Raw genomic sequence first — 17,506 nt, 5'->3', positions numbered from 1 at the left:
TGGGTTAAGCGAATTAACATGGCTGACGTAAGGGAAGATGGGAAGTAGCCGTTTCGTGACGTGACGTGACGTGACGTACGGGCAGTATGATTTAACTTTAATTGGAATCTGATCGATATTATGGAGAGATTCATGTGCGATTTTCCATTGCCTCTGTGGATGCAGCATATCTTTCGCCTAAGTGGCGTTCACAGTTTTGTAGGAGTGTTCTCTTTGCCCTAAGATCCATGACAACAGCCGGTCTTTGCCGTCAGTGGTCGGACGTATGGTAGTTGTTTCTGGCAACGTGTTGATTGTTAAGAAAGGTATGAGGAGTGAGGAATTTGTTTAATGTTAAATTATGTACACTATGCTACTTGTGTTACTGCTGCTCATTCCGGCAAGAGTTAATTTGGGTGATATGTGCGGAATTCATTTAAGAACCGTCGGTGTTGTTGCATAGTGTTTTTGTCGTTAACATAAGCTTTCTGTCTAAACGAAGTAAAATATTTTCCGGGATCAGAAGTGAAACGAGGTGTCATTTGTGTTCAGAAAATGCAATCGCAGAACAATGAGCTTTCATATCGATGAAACGTGTCGCATATTCAGTGTGTTATTCTGCAGTCCATTTCTGTCACCTGTATTCTGATAAGTTTATTTCATTAGTATAAAGCATTTTAAGTGTTATTTCACGACAAAAGTTTTTCCGCCACATTTTCTCATCTCCAGTGTAGCCGCAGCTTGTAACAAAAGTTGTATCCCTTATTTGTAGACACATTTTTGAAGTCAGTATTTAGCTTAAAGAATGAAGATTGTAAGACCATAATTACCGTAGTTCATATGTCAGTATGAATGACCATTCGATACATTTCACACCTAAAATATTATCAGCATGTTTTAACGCATTATTTTTTATTCACCAGACATGACTTCACCGTTAGTGCACGAGAAAATATGGTTCGAAAAATTCAGATATGACGAAGCAGAGCGACAGTACTTTGAGAAACTGTCAAAGGTAAGCAACCTGTCTTGCATTACAGTAACTAGGACACCACCTCATGTGTAAATAACTGCTCTCACTTTTTCATGAACGTTGTAAGACCAAAAGCAGAAAGATTTTAAAGTATATCCAGTTACTAATCTGTTATGGTGTTTACCTGCCGGCATTGGTGGCCGAGTGGTTCTAGGCGCTACAGTCTGAGACCGCTATGGTCGCAGGTTCGAATCCTGCATCGGGCATGGATGTGTCATGTCCTTAGGTTAGTTAAGTAGTTCTAAGTTTTAGAGGACTGATGACATCAGAAGTTAAGTCCCGTAGTGCTCAGAGCCATTTTTGGTGTTTACTGGGTGGAATGACAGATTCAACAAGACAAATAGTGTTAACCTTCTTACATGCACACTGGTCAGTTTGGAGTGCTGTAAACTGGTCATCAGCTTTTGCCCTTTCTTCATTTCGTGAGTACACTGTGGTCACTTGAACCCTCAGAGATAACATCCATGTTCACAGGACTTGACCAATTTGCAGTTCGTGGTCTAGTGCGTTTTGTTGCTGCCACTGGATCACGGGATCCTGGGTCTGATTCCAGGCCAGGTTGGGGATTTTCTCTGCCCGGGGACTGGGTGTTCGTGTTGTCCTCATTTCCTCATCATTCGTGCCAGTGGCCAGATTGAACTGTGTTCAAAAAATTGGGCTGTGTAAGAATTGGAACTTCGTACATGCACTGATGACCATGCAGTTGAGTGCCCCAGAAACCAAATATCAGGACTTGCTCATCTATGTCTCTAGATTTATGAACACAGTAGTAACATATTGTAACACTCCTGGCGCACTAGATCACCATGTCTTGATGGTGCAGAGACTGTCAACTACATGCAATAGCAGATGTAGCATTCAACAGCTTTGCAGTTCCAAAATATAGTAATCAGTGAGTTTCTGGAATACTTTGGAAGCAATGCATGGACCCTGTCCCTCATTGAATTGAGCCCATTATCAAAGCTGGAAGCGGTGTTAAATGGAATTAGTGTAATGTCTCTTGGGGATGATTAAGCTTTCGGAGGTCTTGAATTATGTATAATAGTACAATGATTTTCCAACATTACTGTTAGATAGCTCAGTACATTGGTAAAACAAAGGGAACTCCTTGTTTCTGAATTTGTGGTGACAACTGTTTACTGGTGTAGTCTTATTGAAGTTGACAATCTTTTTACCAGTACAGCAGAAAATAGTATGGAAATTCCAAGCTTCCATTATCACATTGCTGGAGTATCTGTTTAATGATCTCAGATGGCCTCCTTTCCCAGATAAACATTGGCTACTGTTTTCCCTGCAGTATTTGAAGCAGCAGAGAAAAAAAATTTACAAGTGAATCTTTTTAGTGATATACCATCAACTGACGTACTGTTCTGTGTTTGTTATGGTTAAATATCACGTTTAATCAAAAGATATAATGAAAAGCAGGGTTCCGTATTATTTTTAACAAAGTTAGTACATTTTAAAAATAGTGTGCAAATTCAGGACAAATGAGTAAATCAGCACTTTATAGAATTGCCATCAGTATACTTAACTTTTTCACATAATCTACTGCATAACAGATGAAATGCTAACAGCAGTATTGCATATATGATTGGACTTTAAATATAAACAAAAATTTCACACATATTGCATTGAACATGATGTGGAGATAAGCTCTAAAAGTTTATTTTCATTAAGTGTCAATTTTTACAATTTTATCATTGCCTTAGCTTTTGTTTCTAACTTGTCTGGTTTTTTTCATCTGTATATGTTGTTTCAACAGGTGATTTAGGACCTGGCATGGCTAATGAATTTATTTATTTTACTGACTCAGTTGGTTTCTTATACCAGTCCAACAATTTACCTTCACAGTGTTAAATTACTCAGAAGTACTCATCAGTTATCCCTCATCTGCAATGAAGTTCGTGGCACTAGATTTTACAAGCCTGGTGGTTTTATATTGGGCGACCTACAACACTGGTTAAAGAGGTTCCATAAATGATTCACAAATATATCCAATGCATATATCAAAGAAAGCTATGTTGATGGTGTTAAAATGAACAAGTGTCACTAGTTGCTCACTTTCCAACACTTGTAACTAATTCACACCAGGTGTCTAAAATTGTACAGTTATATATAATCATCTGCAACTTCAAATACAGCTAAGTTTTCTGTTCAGTGCATAGAATAAGTAACTAGCTTTTTTGCTGTAATGGTACTCTTTAATGATAAGATTTTTGAAAAAGAAGTTCTTCATGATGGGTGGGCACTTGTCAGAGGAGAAGTAAGATTTTAGTGTTTGGAAAACATCACTGACTCAACACCTGATAGAAGAGAGAAACATTTAATTTTACAATGACCTAGAAGTTTCATTTAAGAGGATTTCCAGGAAAACAGGGACATTCCAATGAAAATATATTTGAGATCTAGTTGCTAAAATTGGGCAAAATAAAGCTAAAAGTACATATTTTATCATGTAATTATCATTTTACAAAACTTTCAATGTAGAACACGTAAATTTTTCCATTCGTTATTGCCTTTTTTCTCTTGAACAAAAACACTGGAACAGTGCATTATTGCAGCCTTGTTTGTAGTCCAGTGGGCCATTCTTGAGAGCATGACTCAGAAAAGCAAGTCAGAAAGAAGTAGAATTGTGCCAGAATGAGAGCTTCTGTGAAGTCTGGAATGTAGGAGACGAGGTACTGGTGGAAGTAAAGCTGTGGGGATGGGGCGAGAGTCGTGCTTGGGTAGCTCAGATGGTAGAGCACTTGCTTGCGAAAGGCAAAGGTCCAGAGTTCAAGTCTCGGTCTGGCACACAGTTTTAATGTGCCAGGAAGTTTCATATCAGTGTACACTCTGCTGCAGAGTGAAAATATCATTCTGGTAATATGGACTTACTATGCAGAGAAGAAGCAGAAATATTAGACTGAATATGAAACTGTCTACCTGTAATATTTAAGTGAAGGGAGATAACAATTGTGTTGACTAAATAAGTGTTTTCCAGACCGCATATCTAATTGGGCTAGCAAACCTGCTTCAGACCTTAACATGTAAACAGTGCAGTGAACAACAGTTACCACAATTCAGTTTTTGTCTTTCGGAAGATGTCGCATGTATATGTAGTGAGTGAGATTCGTGTGTTAAGAGTTCGGCATCACACACTGCATTCTGTACAATGTCTGATGCTGTCAGAAAATTGGTGGAGAGGGATATTGTTTTAGAATGAAGGTACATGTTTTGGGCACTTATTTTGCCAAATAGCATAATAAGACATTTTTAAAACTAAATTTCAGATAACAATACATAGCAATAAAAGCTTCAAAGACTAGAGTCCAAAAGTTTAAGGAAAAGTTGAACAATGAGGAAACATATCAACTACATTTAGAAAAAGGGAAGTCTGATAAGCCAGTCAGTAGAACAACAAAAGCATTACGTGAGAGACCCAATACAAGAAGGGTTGTGGTGAAGAAGTTATCAGAATAACCAGAAATCGTAGCTTCTTGGTCTTCTTCCAGAATGGAAATACCATTGTACGGGAATACAGTTTATACACTTGTTTCATAAGTCCAAAATTTTTTTCTCTAAAGATGACCTCTCAAGAAATCTTCCAGGAAAGAGATTGTATGGTTGTTGGAGATACAATTACCAAAGAATAAAGTAATGCGCAGAAGAGAATCACGTTGACAATAGTTATGGAAGCATATGAAATTTCAAATGTGTCTTTCTGTATACAGCTGTGGTGAATAAATAAATTTTTTGATCTTAGACCAACTCATGTTTTTCAGACATGTAAAATGCCACATAATGTCTGAATACCGTGCAAATATGGAGTTTCTTGTAAAATGTTTAAGTGATGAATTTCAAGATTTCCCAAATAATATCAACATGTTGGTTCCTAAATTAGTTTGTAGTACAGACAACGAAAAGTGCAGGGCACAAAATTGTGGAAATGTAAGTTCAAGCCAGTGATCCCAGACCTATTAATCTAATAGATGACATTGACATGTATGAGAAAGTACGTGGGAAGGAATGGAAAGGAGTAGTGGTACGGGTTTGTGGGGAAGTCTATAAAGAGAGCTGTCTGGAACAGGGTGAAATTAGTTTCAGTGCACAAATTGCAGAGAATTTTAATGATTGTGCCAGGCACTGCATGAAGTCAAATAGTGCTCTGTTCCCAAGGAAAGAATTGCAGAAAATGTTGAAATGCTGGAACAGAGATTGTCTGCAGTCTGTCCTATTCCGAAATGCAGCCATTACATTATTTTTATTCTGTCAAAGTATGCTTAAAGTTGGGTCAACAGCATAATCAGTTGTCTGTTGTTACTTTTCCAGGATTAAAACAAGAAATTGATAAGGTGAACATCAGTGGAGATTTTGTGTAAGCTGTTCTTCCGGTGACGGACAAAATCTCTTGTGACTGTCATACATGGCAGAAGGCATGTAGATTTTAAAAGTGTGCCGTTACTTTACATGAAAAAAGTTGAAAATTTTTTATTTGGCCTGCAGTGAAGTATGAGTCTATTAAAGACAAGTCTGAACTGAAGAGAGAGTTGTGCTTTGATGAATAACAGGGGACAATCCTCGTTTGACTAGATTTTTCTAAGTCTGTTTGAGTTTACTGTAAGTGCTTATGCTTTCTTCATATTGGAGTGTAGCTTAAATAGTACGTATTTAGTCACACTATGTACTGCTACTTAATATTCTATGTAATTCATACATCACACAATTTTTCCCACCTGGAGCTATGGCAGATCATATATAGTGTCATGCATTGGTGCAACTTAGTAATTTTCTCATAGCTGCATTTTTAATAGAAGAATGTAAGTTCCATTTGGATGTGTTTTGACTGAATTGTGGCCACTAATAGAGCAGAATTATTTTTTGCCATCAGAATTGTTCAGTTTCGTGACAGTTTCTTGTCCCACCAGTAATATTGGTTTTATTATGTTGCAGACAGTTCAATATTCATAACGAAACACTGTATATTTCAGAATTAAGACTTGATTATGTAAAACAGTAACTTTACTTCAAATAACTTATGGTTACTAAATGTAAAATGCAAAAATACTAGTACAAATGTGCTGCCCCCCCCCCCTTCCCAACCCCAAAATGCTGGAATTGCTCATGCCTAATTCAGAGAGATCACAGTATGATTTAAGTTTTTCAACACATGCATCATAAGTATGGAAATGTTCGTAGATTTTACAAATTAAGAGCCGCAAGTCAGTGGGTAAGCCATTTTTGCCAGTTGGGACGGTGTTTTGCACAATACGAGCAAGACGTCCTACACCTATTAAATTGTTTTGTCTCTTCTTCTAACTTTAAATAAAGATCATTTTTACCTTTTCTTTTCTCGATAATTGGTATGTGTTCAGTGGAAATTGCTACAATTTTTCCAATATGTCTAAGACATAATAAAGTCAAATGCTCTACAGTTTTAACACCAAAGTTCACCAATGCTAATACATTCATTATGATGCATTTTTGCTGGCTGGTAAAACCTAATTACTAAAGCAACAAGCTTGAAGTCATTGTTGCTGGAAGAATCTATCACTGAAAGTAGTAGTTCTTTTTTCAGTTCCATCATTGTTCCATAGCAAGTGGTGCAATTATATTCATAATAATGGATTTAGTTTTGTAAGCACGAGAACATCTTGTTGGTCAGTGACTTAATTTTGTCAGTAGCACTCTCCATAGATCTGAAACTCCAGTTGTACATCACTGTGTGGTATGCATATGTTGTTGTGCCAAATGTTACTTATCCCTGTCTGAAACAACCTTTCCAATATAGTTAAACTAAATTGCAACTTTGTTTGTAGGTCTTAATGTGAATTGCTTTATCGATGTGTGTAATGATACTTTTACACCACAAACTATGCTCAGCATTCTCATTTTATCGTTTGATAACTAAAAATTCTTGCTGTATCTTTGTTCAGTTTGCACTTTAATTTTCCCATGATTAATACAGGTAATATCAAGATAAAGTTTATCAAAGATTGCCACAAGCACTGGAAAAGCTAAACTACAGTAAAACACACCAAAGCTAGAATAAATGCAGTTGAAACTTTCTGGCAGATTAAAACTGTGTGCCGGACCAAGACTCGAACTCAGGACCTTTGCCTTTTGCGGGCAAGTGCTCTAACATTTGAGCTACCCAAGCATGACTCACACCCTGTCCTCACAGCTTTACTTCCGCCAGTACCTCGTCTCCTACTTTCCAAACTTCACAGAAGCTCTCCTGCTAACCTTGCAGAACTAGCACTCCTGGAAGAAAGGATATTGTGGAGACATGGCTTAGCCACAGTCTGGGGGATGTTTCCAGAATGAGAGATGAAATAAATGCAGTTGTTTGCAGAATGTGGTATCATTGAGTTTCCGAAAGAACAACTTTATTGTATTGAATTTGACAAACCGTACAGTTCAGTTCTTTGTGCAGATGAAGCATAATGCCAACGTCCCAAAGCTTCAGATGTCAAAATGTATCAGGACAGTTGATTGGTTTAGAAAGAAAAGTCATGCTACATACAACAAATATCTGGAGTATTTTGTTAAAATTAGGACTTTCCCAGAAAAAAATGGGAAACCTACATGGTCATTTTGTTTGTAGTAGGGAAACTGAATTTTCATTTGAGCTTTGAACAAATGTGAAATCTAGTGATTGTCGAATGTATAAGAATGCAACCCACATTTTGCTTTAAGTCGTAGGGTAGCTTTAAGTCGTAGGGTATAAGTAATTTATAATTGAGTGTTGCGCTGATTTTTCCAGAATCCATTAACAGCTGAAATCTTGAGGGGAAGTAAGGAACAAAGGCTGCTACTCTTGTGATTGTGTATTTAATATGTTCAAGTTTATCCATGTTCATATTTCTTTAGTGCCCTGTTGGCATATTGGCTGCCACATGGTGTAAGTCACAAACATTGAAAAATGGACTGGCACCACTTACTAGACTGGTTATCTTTGTACCCAACAAATGGCATGGATCTTAGTCAAGTAGGTTGCTCACACAGAGCAGTGACTCTTAAAACACTGAACAAAACTGCTGAATACATGACAGTTAATCGGTGTACATCCAAGTATTCATGGCAGCCAGGACTGCTAGCCTGATAATGAATAAGTTTGTGGTTTCTGAAATGGAAATCAAACGTTCAGATTCTCTGACAATTAGACTTCCAAGAGTGTGTCATGGAGGGAAGACTGTGGCTGGAAATGAAAGCAACTGGTTGAAAATGTCGTATCAGCTAAGAATTTTTTATAAATAAAATGTGAATGACTAGTTTGAATTCCAGCAGCTTGAGAAAGTCCAGCTTCTGGAAGCAGCGGTGGGCTCCCATCAATGAGCTTTACTCTGCAACTACTTTGAATACCTTACCCCGATAGAATATTTGTTGTAGATGCAAAGACAAAATATGGCAGTCCTATTGAACTTCATGCTTCTTTGCGAGCACAATTTCTTCCTGCATTTACAATGTTCTCAAGTGTACATATCAACCAGTGATGAACAATTTGATGAAACCATAACATCAAAATAATATTGTCCAAATTTTGCTTCTTAGTTTTCATTTTCCTTTTGTATCTCATGACTGTAAGAGCTATGTTTGTGTAGGTAGTTAAGTTTTATTTAAGCTGATTTCCCTTCCCCTTTTTAACATGGTTCTGTAAGTTTTAATTTTGAGTTAATTAAAATATTTCAACATTTACATTTACAAATTATTGCTGTTATACATTTCATGCAAGATATGTATATAATTTAGAATTTACATTGAGCTGCAAGCTTTAAATTCGCTTTCCTGAGAAATTTGATTTCTAGATTTTTCCTCACTTGGCAGTGACAGCCTGTATGTTACTGACACTATCACACTTATTAGAAATGATAGACCTATAGATACGATCTTCTGCGTTGACCCAGGATATTATCTAAATATTTGGACATACACTTCTCATCAAAATCCAATATGCATAAGACTGCTGCAAAACAATAATTATAATTATTCAGTTGACATTATGTTTGTGGCTGAATGACAGTCTACACCATAGTGGCTCAGTGGTAAAGTGCAAGGCTACAGACACTAAAGTCTAGAGTAAGAACCGCACCCAGTCTTAGGATTTTAGTCACTTTTCACTTCTTTAACTTTGGGCAAAGTTTCGTAATGTGAAAAATGCCAATTAGCTCTTTGATTTGGAGCCAGTGTTAAATTGTAGGTCCATCTGTGACTGTATAAGTCAGTTCAAAGGTTGAAGAAAGGCAACAGCATACTATCTCCGTAAAACCATGCCTAGGAAAGCACTGCAATGTTCAAACCAATCATCTGGTCAAAGAACTTCACTTACCTTCTTACTAAAAGCATTACATTTTTTTCTTCATTTCAACTTTCTAATTCATATTGAAGAAACTGGTTGAACAGTACTTGTTTTCATGACATACAGCTGCTATTACAAGAAACTGGTAAGGTATAATTTGTGGCATACAACACTTTTGCTAGAGGAAAAGTTGTTGAATTAGTGAAAAGGGTCATGCCTTTCAGAATATGGAACCACGTTAAGAGGCACATTATAGTTGTAAGGAGGGAAGTAGGAAGACCTTGGCAGATGTGTCAATGAAGTAAGCTAAAATTTGCCTATTTCCATAGACTATACAAGGGGCCATGTCACCAATCACTTTTTACATGGTTTTTATATTTCCATGTTTGATTTCATTAAGAGTTGGTAATGTTGTGCTTTTTCAGAGTCATACCATGATTATTCAGCATTCCATTAAAAATCAATCCCTGCTGGGAGAATTTACAGAAGTAGTGATGTAACTTTTCAGTTACTACCAAAAATGCATTGTTGTAAATAATTTAAAAAATATTGAACTGTATGGTATTGGTGTCAACTTTGGCCCATAATGTCAGAAAAATGGCTAACACAAGTGATTTGTGTAAATATAATATAGTGGCTGACCTGTCCCCCTCCTTCCCCTCCATAATCTCGTGCATACTCACATGAGAAACATGGTGATAAGTTTCCAACAACGGAATTATTCAAAATAATTAAAACTCCAATATCTGACAGGATGCATGTGGGACACTTTCGTTGGAGTGGTGACAAAATGCTGAAATCCACTGTAAAAAAGAAAACTTCTAAATAACATGTATCACTCTTTTCAGTTAACCAAAATAGGTTAACTGAACTCCCTGAGCCCCATAATATAGATACTTATAAGCATCTCAAGAACAACAAATTGTGGCATGTAATTAACGAGTCAAGTGCCAAAAAATGAAAATTTGAGTTAGTTGAAATTCCTCTGTAACTGCCAATGACATATATTCTGATAAAAGTGCCAGAACAGCACAAAACAGTATTTACAGCTGTCACAAGATGGCACTCGTGTCTACCACCAACATTGATGTTCAAATAATGAGTCATGTGCCCTCTGTTCTGTTGTCTTGGTGCATTCTTGTGTAAATTGTTGACAGCTCTGTGGTATGTTTGCAATGATAGGACACTGCTGAAGTAATTATTACAGATACATAATACACAATATTGAAAAATTGAAAGGAAAACTGCACCAAAACAGAGGAAGAGAGGTGAAATAATTTCGCAGTGAAGGAAAGGAGCATACTTGAAAAGATAGCACTGTGGTTCCAGTTAAAGAGGCTCCCAAGCATCAGATAGTCCTTGATTGCTGTTGTAATTTTTTTTGCAAGGGTTGGAATCTGTTTTGTTCCAGTATTTTAATGCATTTAATTTGTTATTGAACAAATTTCATATGGACAAAAATCATTGTTGTTATCGTGATTTTATAGTTAACTACTTCAATGAAATCATTTACTTACCTTCAAATACCTAGGCATGTTGATTGAAACATATTATATATATACTGCTTCACTCTTTCAGGTCTCCTGTAAATGTCAGTTTAACTGCAGGCACCTTCCATATGACCAGAAACTCAAGTTTCAGGAATTCTACTCACTAAACAATAAGTGAAGCAAAATAACTATGCAATGTCTCACATAAATGTTTGCAAAGTGAAGCTGCAGAGGTTAAAAGTAATGAAACTGCTCAGCTGTCTACTGAGAAATGTGCAGGACAACTGGTCATACCAAAGGAAAAAATATGTTACGCATTGCTTGATGGTGAGGGAGATGTAATAAGAGTGTGTAAAAGAAAATTTATTGAGGTTCTCGCTTTGACCAAAAGAATAGTTCAGACATTAACACAGTTGAAGCAAAGTGGTGAGATTGTGTATAAAGAAAAGTGAGGAAATAAGACAAAACACTGGAAATATACAGAAGAAGATGAAAATCTGGTTGTTCATATTAATGCCATACCAAGACAAGAAAGCCAATACCAAAGGGAAAAATTGGGTGGTAAACAATACTTAAGTGAAGACCTCACTGTTTAAGGAATTTCAAAGGAAACATGAAGACACTAACATCACATACCACTTCTAAGCAAAAGTCTTTAAAGACAAATTCCCCAAGCTAGAATTTCATCATTTGTCAAATGACACTTGTTATACAAGTGACCTTCTTAAAGCCAAATTGAGGTGTGATCCCAATAATAAAGGCAATAAACTGCAGCTAAAACGCCATTGCCGAAAACAAAGAAAGCTATGGATTCCATAGAAGCTGACACAATCGAGAGTCAAGGGCCTAACTCGGAAGTATGTACAGCTGCGATGGATTTGCAAAAAGTGATTTCTCTTCCTTCATTAAGGCACAGTGGAAATATACTATTTACGACAGCTCTCAAATTACAGCTTCTGCATTCATGTTAGTGATTATCAAACTGGTCATGTTTCTCTGGCGTGAGGCCGTATGTGGCAGGGGTGGGAATGAAATTGCTTTCTGTATGTGCAAAGATTTTACTTCGACACTTACTTGTAAAACGAAACTAATAATGTGGAGTGTGGGCAGAACAAAAACAAGATGTTTCTGTGGGTTTACCTTAGAGCAAAGTTCTAATTTACAGAAATAGAACCCAAGTTTTTGGTGAAAGGACACACTATGTCTTGTGATCGTTATTTTGCTCACATTGAGAAACAAAAGGCTAACTGTGTGTGAAGTTCCAAAAGATTTAGTTCGCCTCATCACTGAACTACACACACACACACACACACACACACACACACATAGTGACTCTTATGCAAGAAACAGATTTTTATGACTTCAATTCAGCTGCTGAAAAATATATGAATGTCACCAATGTGCGTATTTCAAGAGCACAGTGGGTCAGACTGACTGCTGAATGGCCTGGGGTACTGCAAGTTTGGTCAACTCTTCGTGAAATTGAAGAGTTCAAGGAATATTAAATCTTGAAGAGAAACGTGAAGCCTTCTGATCTTAAAAAAGTGCAGCTGGAAACACTACACCGTGAATGTAGGCTGTCTGAAAAAAAGAGAAGGGATTTAGCTAAAGTGATACCTTTTGTGAGATAGGAGAATAAGTGGTTTTACAAGAAACTTGTGAAATGAGTGAAAATGGACATTATGGAACTTGTATCGTTATTTCTGTTAAACCCATTGCAAACAGAACATGTCATTTTCTTCAAATTTTGTATCATTTTGTTCTTAAATCCACTAACATTGAATAAAAACACACGTGACAAGAAACCTGCATAGTTCTTGTGTTTGTATAGTGATCCCAAACTTTTATACTGCTTTTGTTGAAGTGCCATGCACATTTTGTTGATTATCTCTAAATCAGTTTTGGTGCTTGGCCCATTAATTACTTACATGTCACAATTAAGAAAAGGAGATGTACATTCAGTTCACTTTATGAAAGATGTGTCAGTAACCACTCAGAATTTCTTGTTTGACACAAGATCATTAATAACAATTTCAGCGTAGGAAAAAGTGCAAAAATACTAATTTTGACATGAGGCAAATATGACAATACTTAAGCAAGGCCATTAACAAAATGTGATCAGTGTGTACAGGGTTTACATAAAGTCTGGGAACCCTTTCCATTATTTATTGCACAAGAACCAAACATTGTACAGATATCATACATATGTCATTTTTAAGAGAAACCCTGCAAGTTTTTTCATATATACCGCCACAGTGTAGTTTGGTAATTTGCCGATAGTCAGTGCTAGTCGCAAACATGGCAAATTCAGGTGCAGAGTGAGCTTTCTGTGTGTTGGAGTGTGACAAAAACAAGAGTGCTACAGCTGTTCAACGGATGTTTAGACCCAAGCATGGTAAGAAGCCACCAACAAGGAAGGCTATGTACCACTGGCACAACAAATTTGTAAAGACGGGTTGCTTGTGCCTGGCCAAGAGAAGCGGATGTCTCAGTGTGAGTGAAGTGAATGTGGAGCGCGTACGAAAGATATTTGTAAGGAGTCCAAAGAATTCCTACTTGGACGTGTTGCAGCAATGGGTGATGCTTTAAATGCAGTCGGACTCTCCATTCATCTTTCAGCAGGATGAGGTTCCACTCCATTTTCATCGTGAAGTTCGTGGATACCTGAACACGGTACTACTGCATCGATGGATCGGCCGTGCCACAGAAGGGGATAGCTGTTTCATGAAATGGCCTTCCAAATCACCAGCTCTCACTCCATGTGAATTTTTTCTGTGGGGGCACATTAAAGGTCTGGTGTGTGTACTGCCTCTACCACTTGATGTAGCAGAGCTCTGGGAGAGAATATGGGAAGTAACTGCTACAGTCGATGATGCCATGATGGGATGGGTGTGGCAAGAATTTAGTTGTTAGTCTTACATGGATGTGTACTGATACAAAATTTTGTGAACTAGAGGGTGATGACTGGAAGAAACAAGGAAAATAACCTCCACGCACTAATCTCATAAAAGTGTATGTTGGAATCCCTGTCATGAGCAGTTGTGGAAAGTTAAAGATGGTGGAATAGCTGATTTGTATGGTCAGTGACATACCTATGATTTCATCTCAGCTGTGGGTCCCCCATGAACCATGGAACTTGCCGTTGGTGGGGAGGCTTGCGTGCCTCGGCGATACAGATGGCCGTACCGTAGGTGCAACCACAACGGAGGGGTATCTGTTGAGAGGCCAGACAAACATGTGGTTCCTGAAGAGGGGCAGCAGCCTTTTCAGTAGTTGCAGGGGCAACAGTCTGGATGATTGACTGATCTGGCCTTGTAACATTAACCAAAACGGCCTTGCTGTGCTGGTACTGCGAACGGCTGAAAGCAAGGGGAAACTACAGCCGTAATTTTTCCCGAGGACATGCAGCTTTACTGTATGATTAAATGATGATGGCGTCCTCTTGGGTAAAATATTCCGGAGGTAAAATAGTCCCCCATTCGGATCTCCGGGCGGGGACTACTCAAGAGGACGTCGTTATCAGGAGAAAGAAAACTGGCATTCTACGGATCGGAGCGTGGAATGTCAGATCCCTTAATCGGGCAGGTAGGTTAGAAAATTTAAAAAGGGAAATGGATAGGTTAAAGTTAGATATAGTGGGAATTAGTGAAGTTCGGTGGCAGGAGGAACAAGACTTTTGGTCAGGTGATTACCGGGTTATAAATACAAAATCAAATATGGGTAATGCAGGAGTAGGTTTAATAATGAATTAAAAAAAAATAGGAGTGCGGGTTAGCTACTACAAACAGCATAGTGAACGCATTATTGTGGCCAAGATAGACACAAAGCCCATGCCTACTACAGTAGTACAAGTTTATATGGCAACTAGCTCTGCAGATGATGAAGAAATTGATGAAATGTATGACGAGGTAAAAGAAATTATTCAGGTAGTGAAGGGAGACGAAAATTTAATAGTCATGGGTGACTGGAATTCGTCAGTAGGAAAAGGGAGAGAAGGAAACATAGTAGGTGAATATGGATTGGGGGAAGAAATGAAAGAGGAAGCCGCCTTGTAGAATTTTGCACAGAGCATAACTTACTCATAGCTAACACTTGGTTCAAGAATCATAAAAGAAGGTTGTATACCTGGAACAATCCTGGAGATACTAATAGGTATCAGATAGATTATATAATGGTAAGACAGAGATTTAGGAACCAGGTTTTAAATTGTAAGACATTTCCAGGGGCAGATGTGGATTCTGACCACAATCTATTGGTTATGAACTGCAGATTGAAACTGAAGAAACTGCAAAAAGGTGGGAATTTAAGGAGATGGGACCTGGATAAACTGAAAGAACCAGAGGTTGTAGAGAGTTTCAGGGAGAGCATAAGGGAACAATTGACAGGAATGGGGGAAAGAAATACAGTAGAAGAAGAATGGGTAGCTCTGAGGGATGAAGTAGTGAAGGCAGCAGAGGATCAAGTAGGTAAAAAGACGAGGGCTAATAGAAATCCTTGGGTAACAGAAGAAAGATTGAATTTAATTGATGAAAGGAGAAAATATAAAAATGCTGTAAATGAAGCAGGCAAAAAGGAATACAAACGTCTCAAAAATGTGATCGACAGAAAGTGCAAAATGGCTAAGCAGGGATGGCTAGAGGACAAATGTAAGGAGGTAGAGGCTTGTCTCACTAGGGGTAAGATAGATACTGCCTACAGGAAAATTAAAGAGACCTTCGGAGAGAAGAGAACCACTTGTATGAATATCAAGAGCTCAGATGGCAACCCAGTTCTAAGCAAAGAAGGGAAGGCAGAAAGGTGGAAGGAGTATATAGAGGGTTTATACAAGGGCGATGTACTGGAGGACAGTATTATGGAAATGGAAGAGGATGTAGATGAAGATGAAATGGGAGATAAGATACTGCGTGAAGAGTTTGACAGAGCACTGAAAGACCTGAGTCGAAACAAGGCCCCAGGAGTAGACAACATTCCATTAGAACTACTGATGGCCTTGGGAGAGCCAGTCATGACAAAACTCTACCATCTGGTGAGCAAGATGTATGAGACAGGCGAAATACCCACAGACTTCAAGAAGAATATAATAATTCCAATACCAAAGAAAGCAGGTGTTGACAGATGTGAAAATTACCGAACTATCAGTTTAATAAGTCACAGCTGCAAAATACTAACGCGAATTCTTTACAGACGAATGGAAAAACTGGTAGAAGCGGACCTCGGGGAAGATCAGTTTGGATTCCGTAGAAATGTTGGAACACGTGAGGCAATACTAACCTTACGACTTATCTTAGAAGAAAGGTTAAGAAAAGGCAAACCTATGTTTCTAGCATTTGTAGACTTGGAGAAAGCTTTTGACAATGTTGACTGGAATACTCTCTTTCAAATTCTGAAGGTGGCAGGGGTAAAATACAGGGAGCGAAAGGCTATTTACAATTTGTACAGAAACCAGATGGGAGTTATAAGAGTCGAGGGACATGAAAGGGAAGCAGTGGTTGGGAAAGGAGTGAGACAGGGTTGTAGCCTCTCCCCGATGTTATTCAATCTGTATATTGAGGAAACAAAATAAAAATTCGGAGTAGGTATTAAAATTCATGGAGAAAATGTAAAAACTTTGAGGTTCGCCGATGACATTGTAATTCTGTCAGAGACAGCAAAGGACTTGGAAGAGCAGTTGAACGGAATGGACAGTGTCTCGAAAGGAGGATATAAGATGAACATCAACAAAAGCAAAACGAGGATAATGGAATGTAGTCAAATTAAATCGGGTGATGCTGAGGGGATTAGATTAGGAAATGAGACACTTAAAGTAGTAAAGGAGTTTTGCTATTTAGGGAGTAAAATAACTGATGATGGTTGAAGTAGAGAGGATATAAAATGTAGACTGGCAATGGCAAGGAAATTGTTTCTGAAGAAGAGAAATTTGTAACATCTAGTATAGATTTAAGTGTCAGGAAGTCGTTTCTGAAAGTATTTGTATGGAGTGTAGCCACGTATGGAAGTGAAACATGGACGATAACCAGTTTGGACAAGAAGAGAATAGAAGCTTTCGAAATGTGGTGCTACAGAAGAATGCTGAAGATTAGGTGGGTAGATCATGTAACTAATGAGGAGGTATTGAATAGGATTGGGGAGAAGAGAAGTTTGTGGCACAACTTGACTAGAAGAAGGGATCGGTTGGTAGGACATGTTTTGAGGCATCAAGGGATCACAAATTTAGCATTGGAGGGCAGCGTGGAGGGTAAAAATCGTAGAGGGAGACCAAGAGATGAATACACTAAGCAGATTCAGAAGGATGTAGGTTGCAGTAGGTACTGGGAGATGAAGAAGCTTGCATGGAGAGCTGCATCAAACCAGTCTCAGGACTGAAGACCACAACAACAACAACAACAACAACAACATGGGAGAAATAAGTATTTAACAACATCCAAGGAGCTAGTGTGGCGATACTGAATTTACTGAGAACTAACTTCATTTGCAGGGGCAGATGCACACAACATATAGTAATTTAACAGTGAGTTTTCATTTTATTTTCTGGTGCATTTGGTGTTTTTTGTATGCAAGTAAAAACAATGAAAAATAACTATGAACTGCTCTGCCAATATACATCTCTGGCTATGCTGGAGATCAATGATCAATCTGCCACCACAACCTAGCTTCCACATTTGAGATGCAATCATTAATAATATTTCAACATAGTGGAGTAAAGCAGTAACCGACCAAATGTGGTTT

The 17,506-nt window shown here is 38.0% G+C and overlaps 1 protein-coding gene across 3 annotated transcripts in view; it reads left to right on the top strand.

Moving 5' to 3' along the window:
- Window positions 1-217: 217 nt before the first annotated feature.
- The window catches only part of LOC126256990 (probable elongation factor 1-delta), a 77,829-nt gene continuing 60,540 nt past the window's right edge, over window positions 218-17,506 (top strand). For 2 of the 3 annotated variants that reach the window (XM_049955528.1, XM_049955527.1), the window contains exons 1-2: window positions 231-305; window positions 903-994. In XM_049955528.1, coding sequence (XP_049811485.1) covers window positions 266-305; window positions 903-994 — 132 coding nt within the window. In that variant the 5' untranslated portion in view covers window positions 231-265. Of the gene's footprint in view, window positions 306-902; window positions 995-17,506 lie in introns of all 3 variants that reach the window. The other variant, XM_049955526.1, reaches the window with a different exon arrangement.

This window comes from Schistocerca nitens, chromosome 1, assembly GCF_023898315.1.
Source record: "Schistocerca nitens isolate TAMUIC-IGC-003100 chromosome 1, iqSchNite1.1, whole genome shotgun sequence".
Classification (NCBI taxonomy): domain Eukaryota; kingdom Metazoa; phylum Arthropoda; class Insecta; order Orthoptera; family Acrididae; genus Schistocerca; species Schistocerca nitens.
Note: the sequence above shows the minus strand (reverse complement) of the source record. Positions and strands in the feature narration are given on the sequence as shown.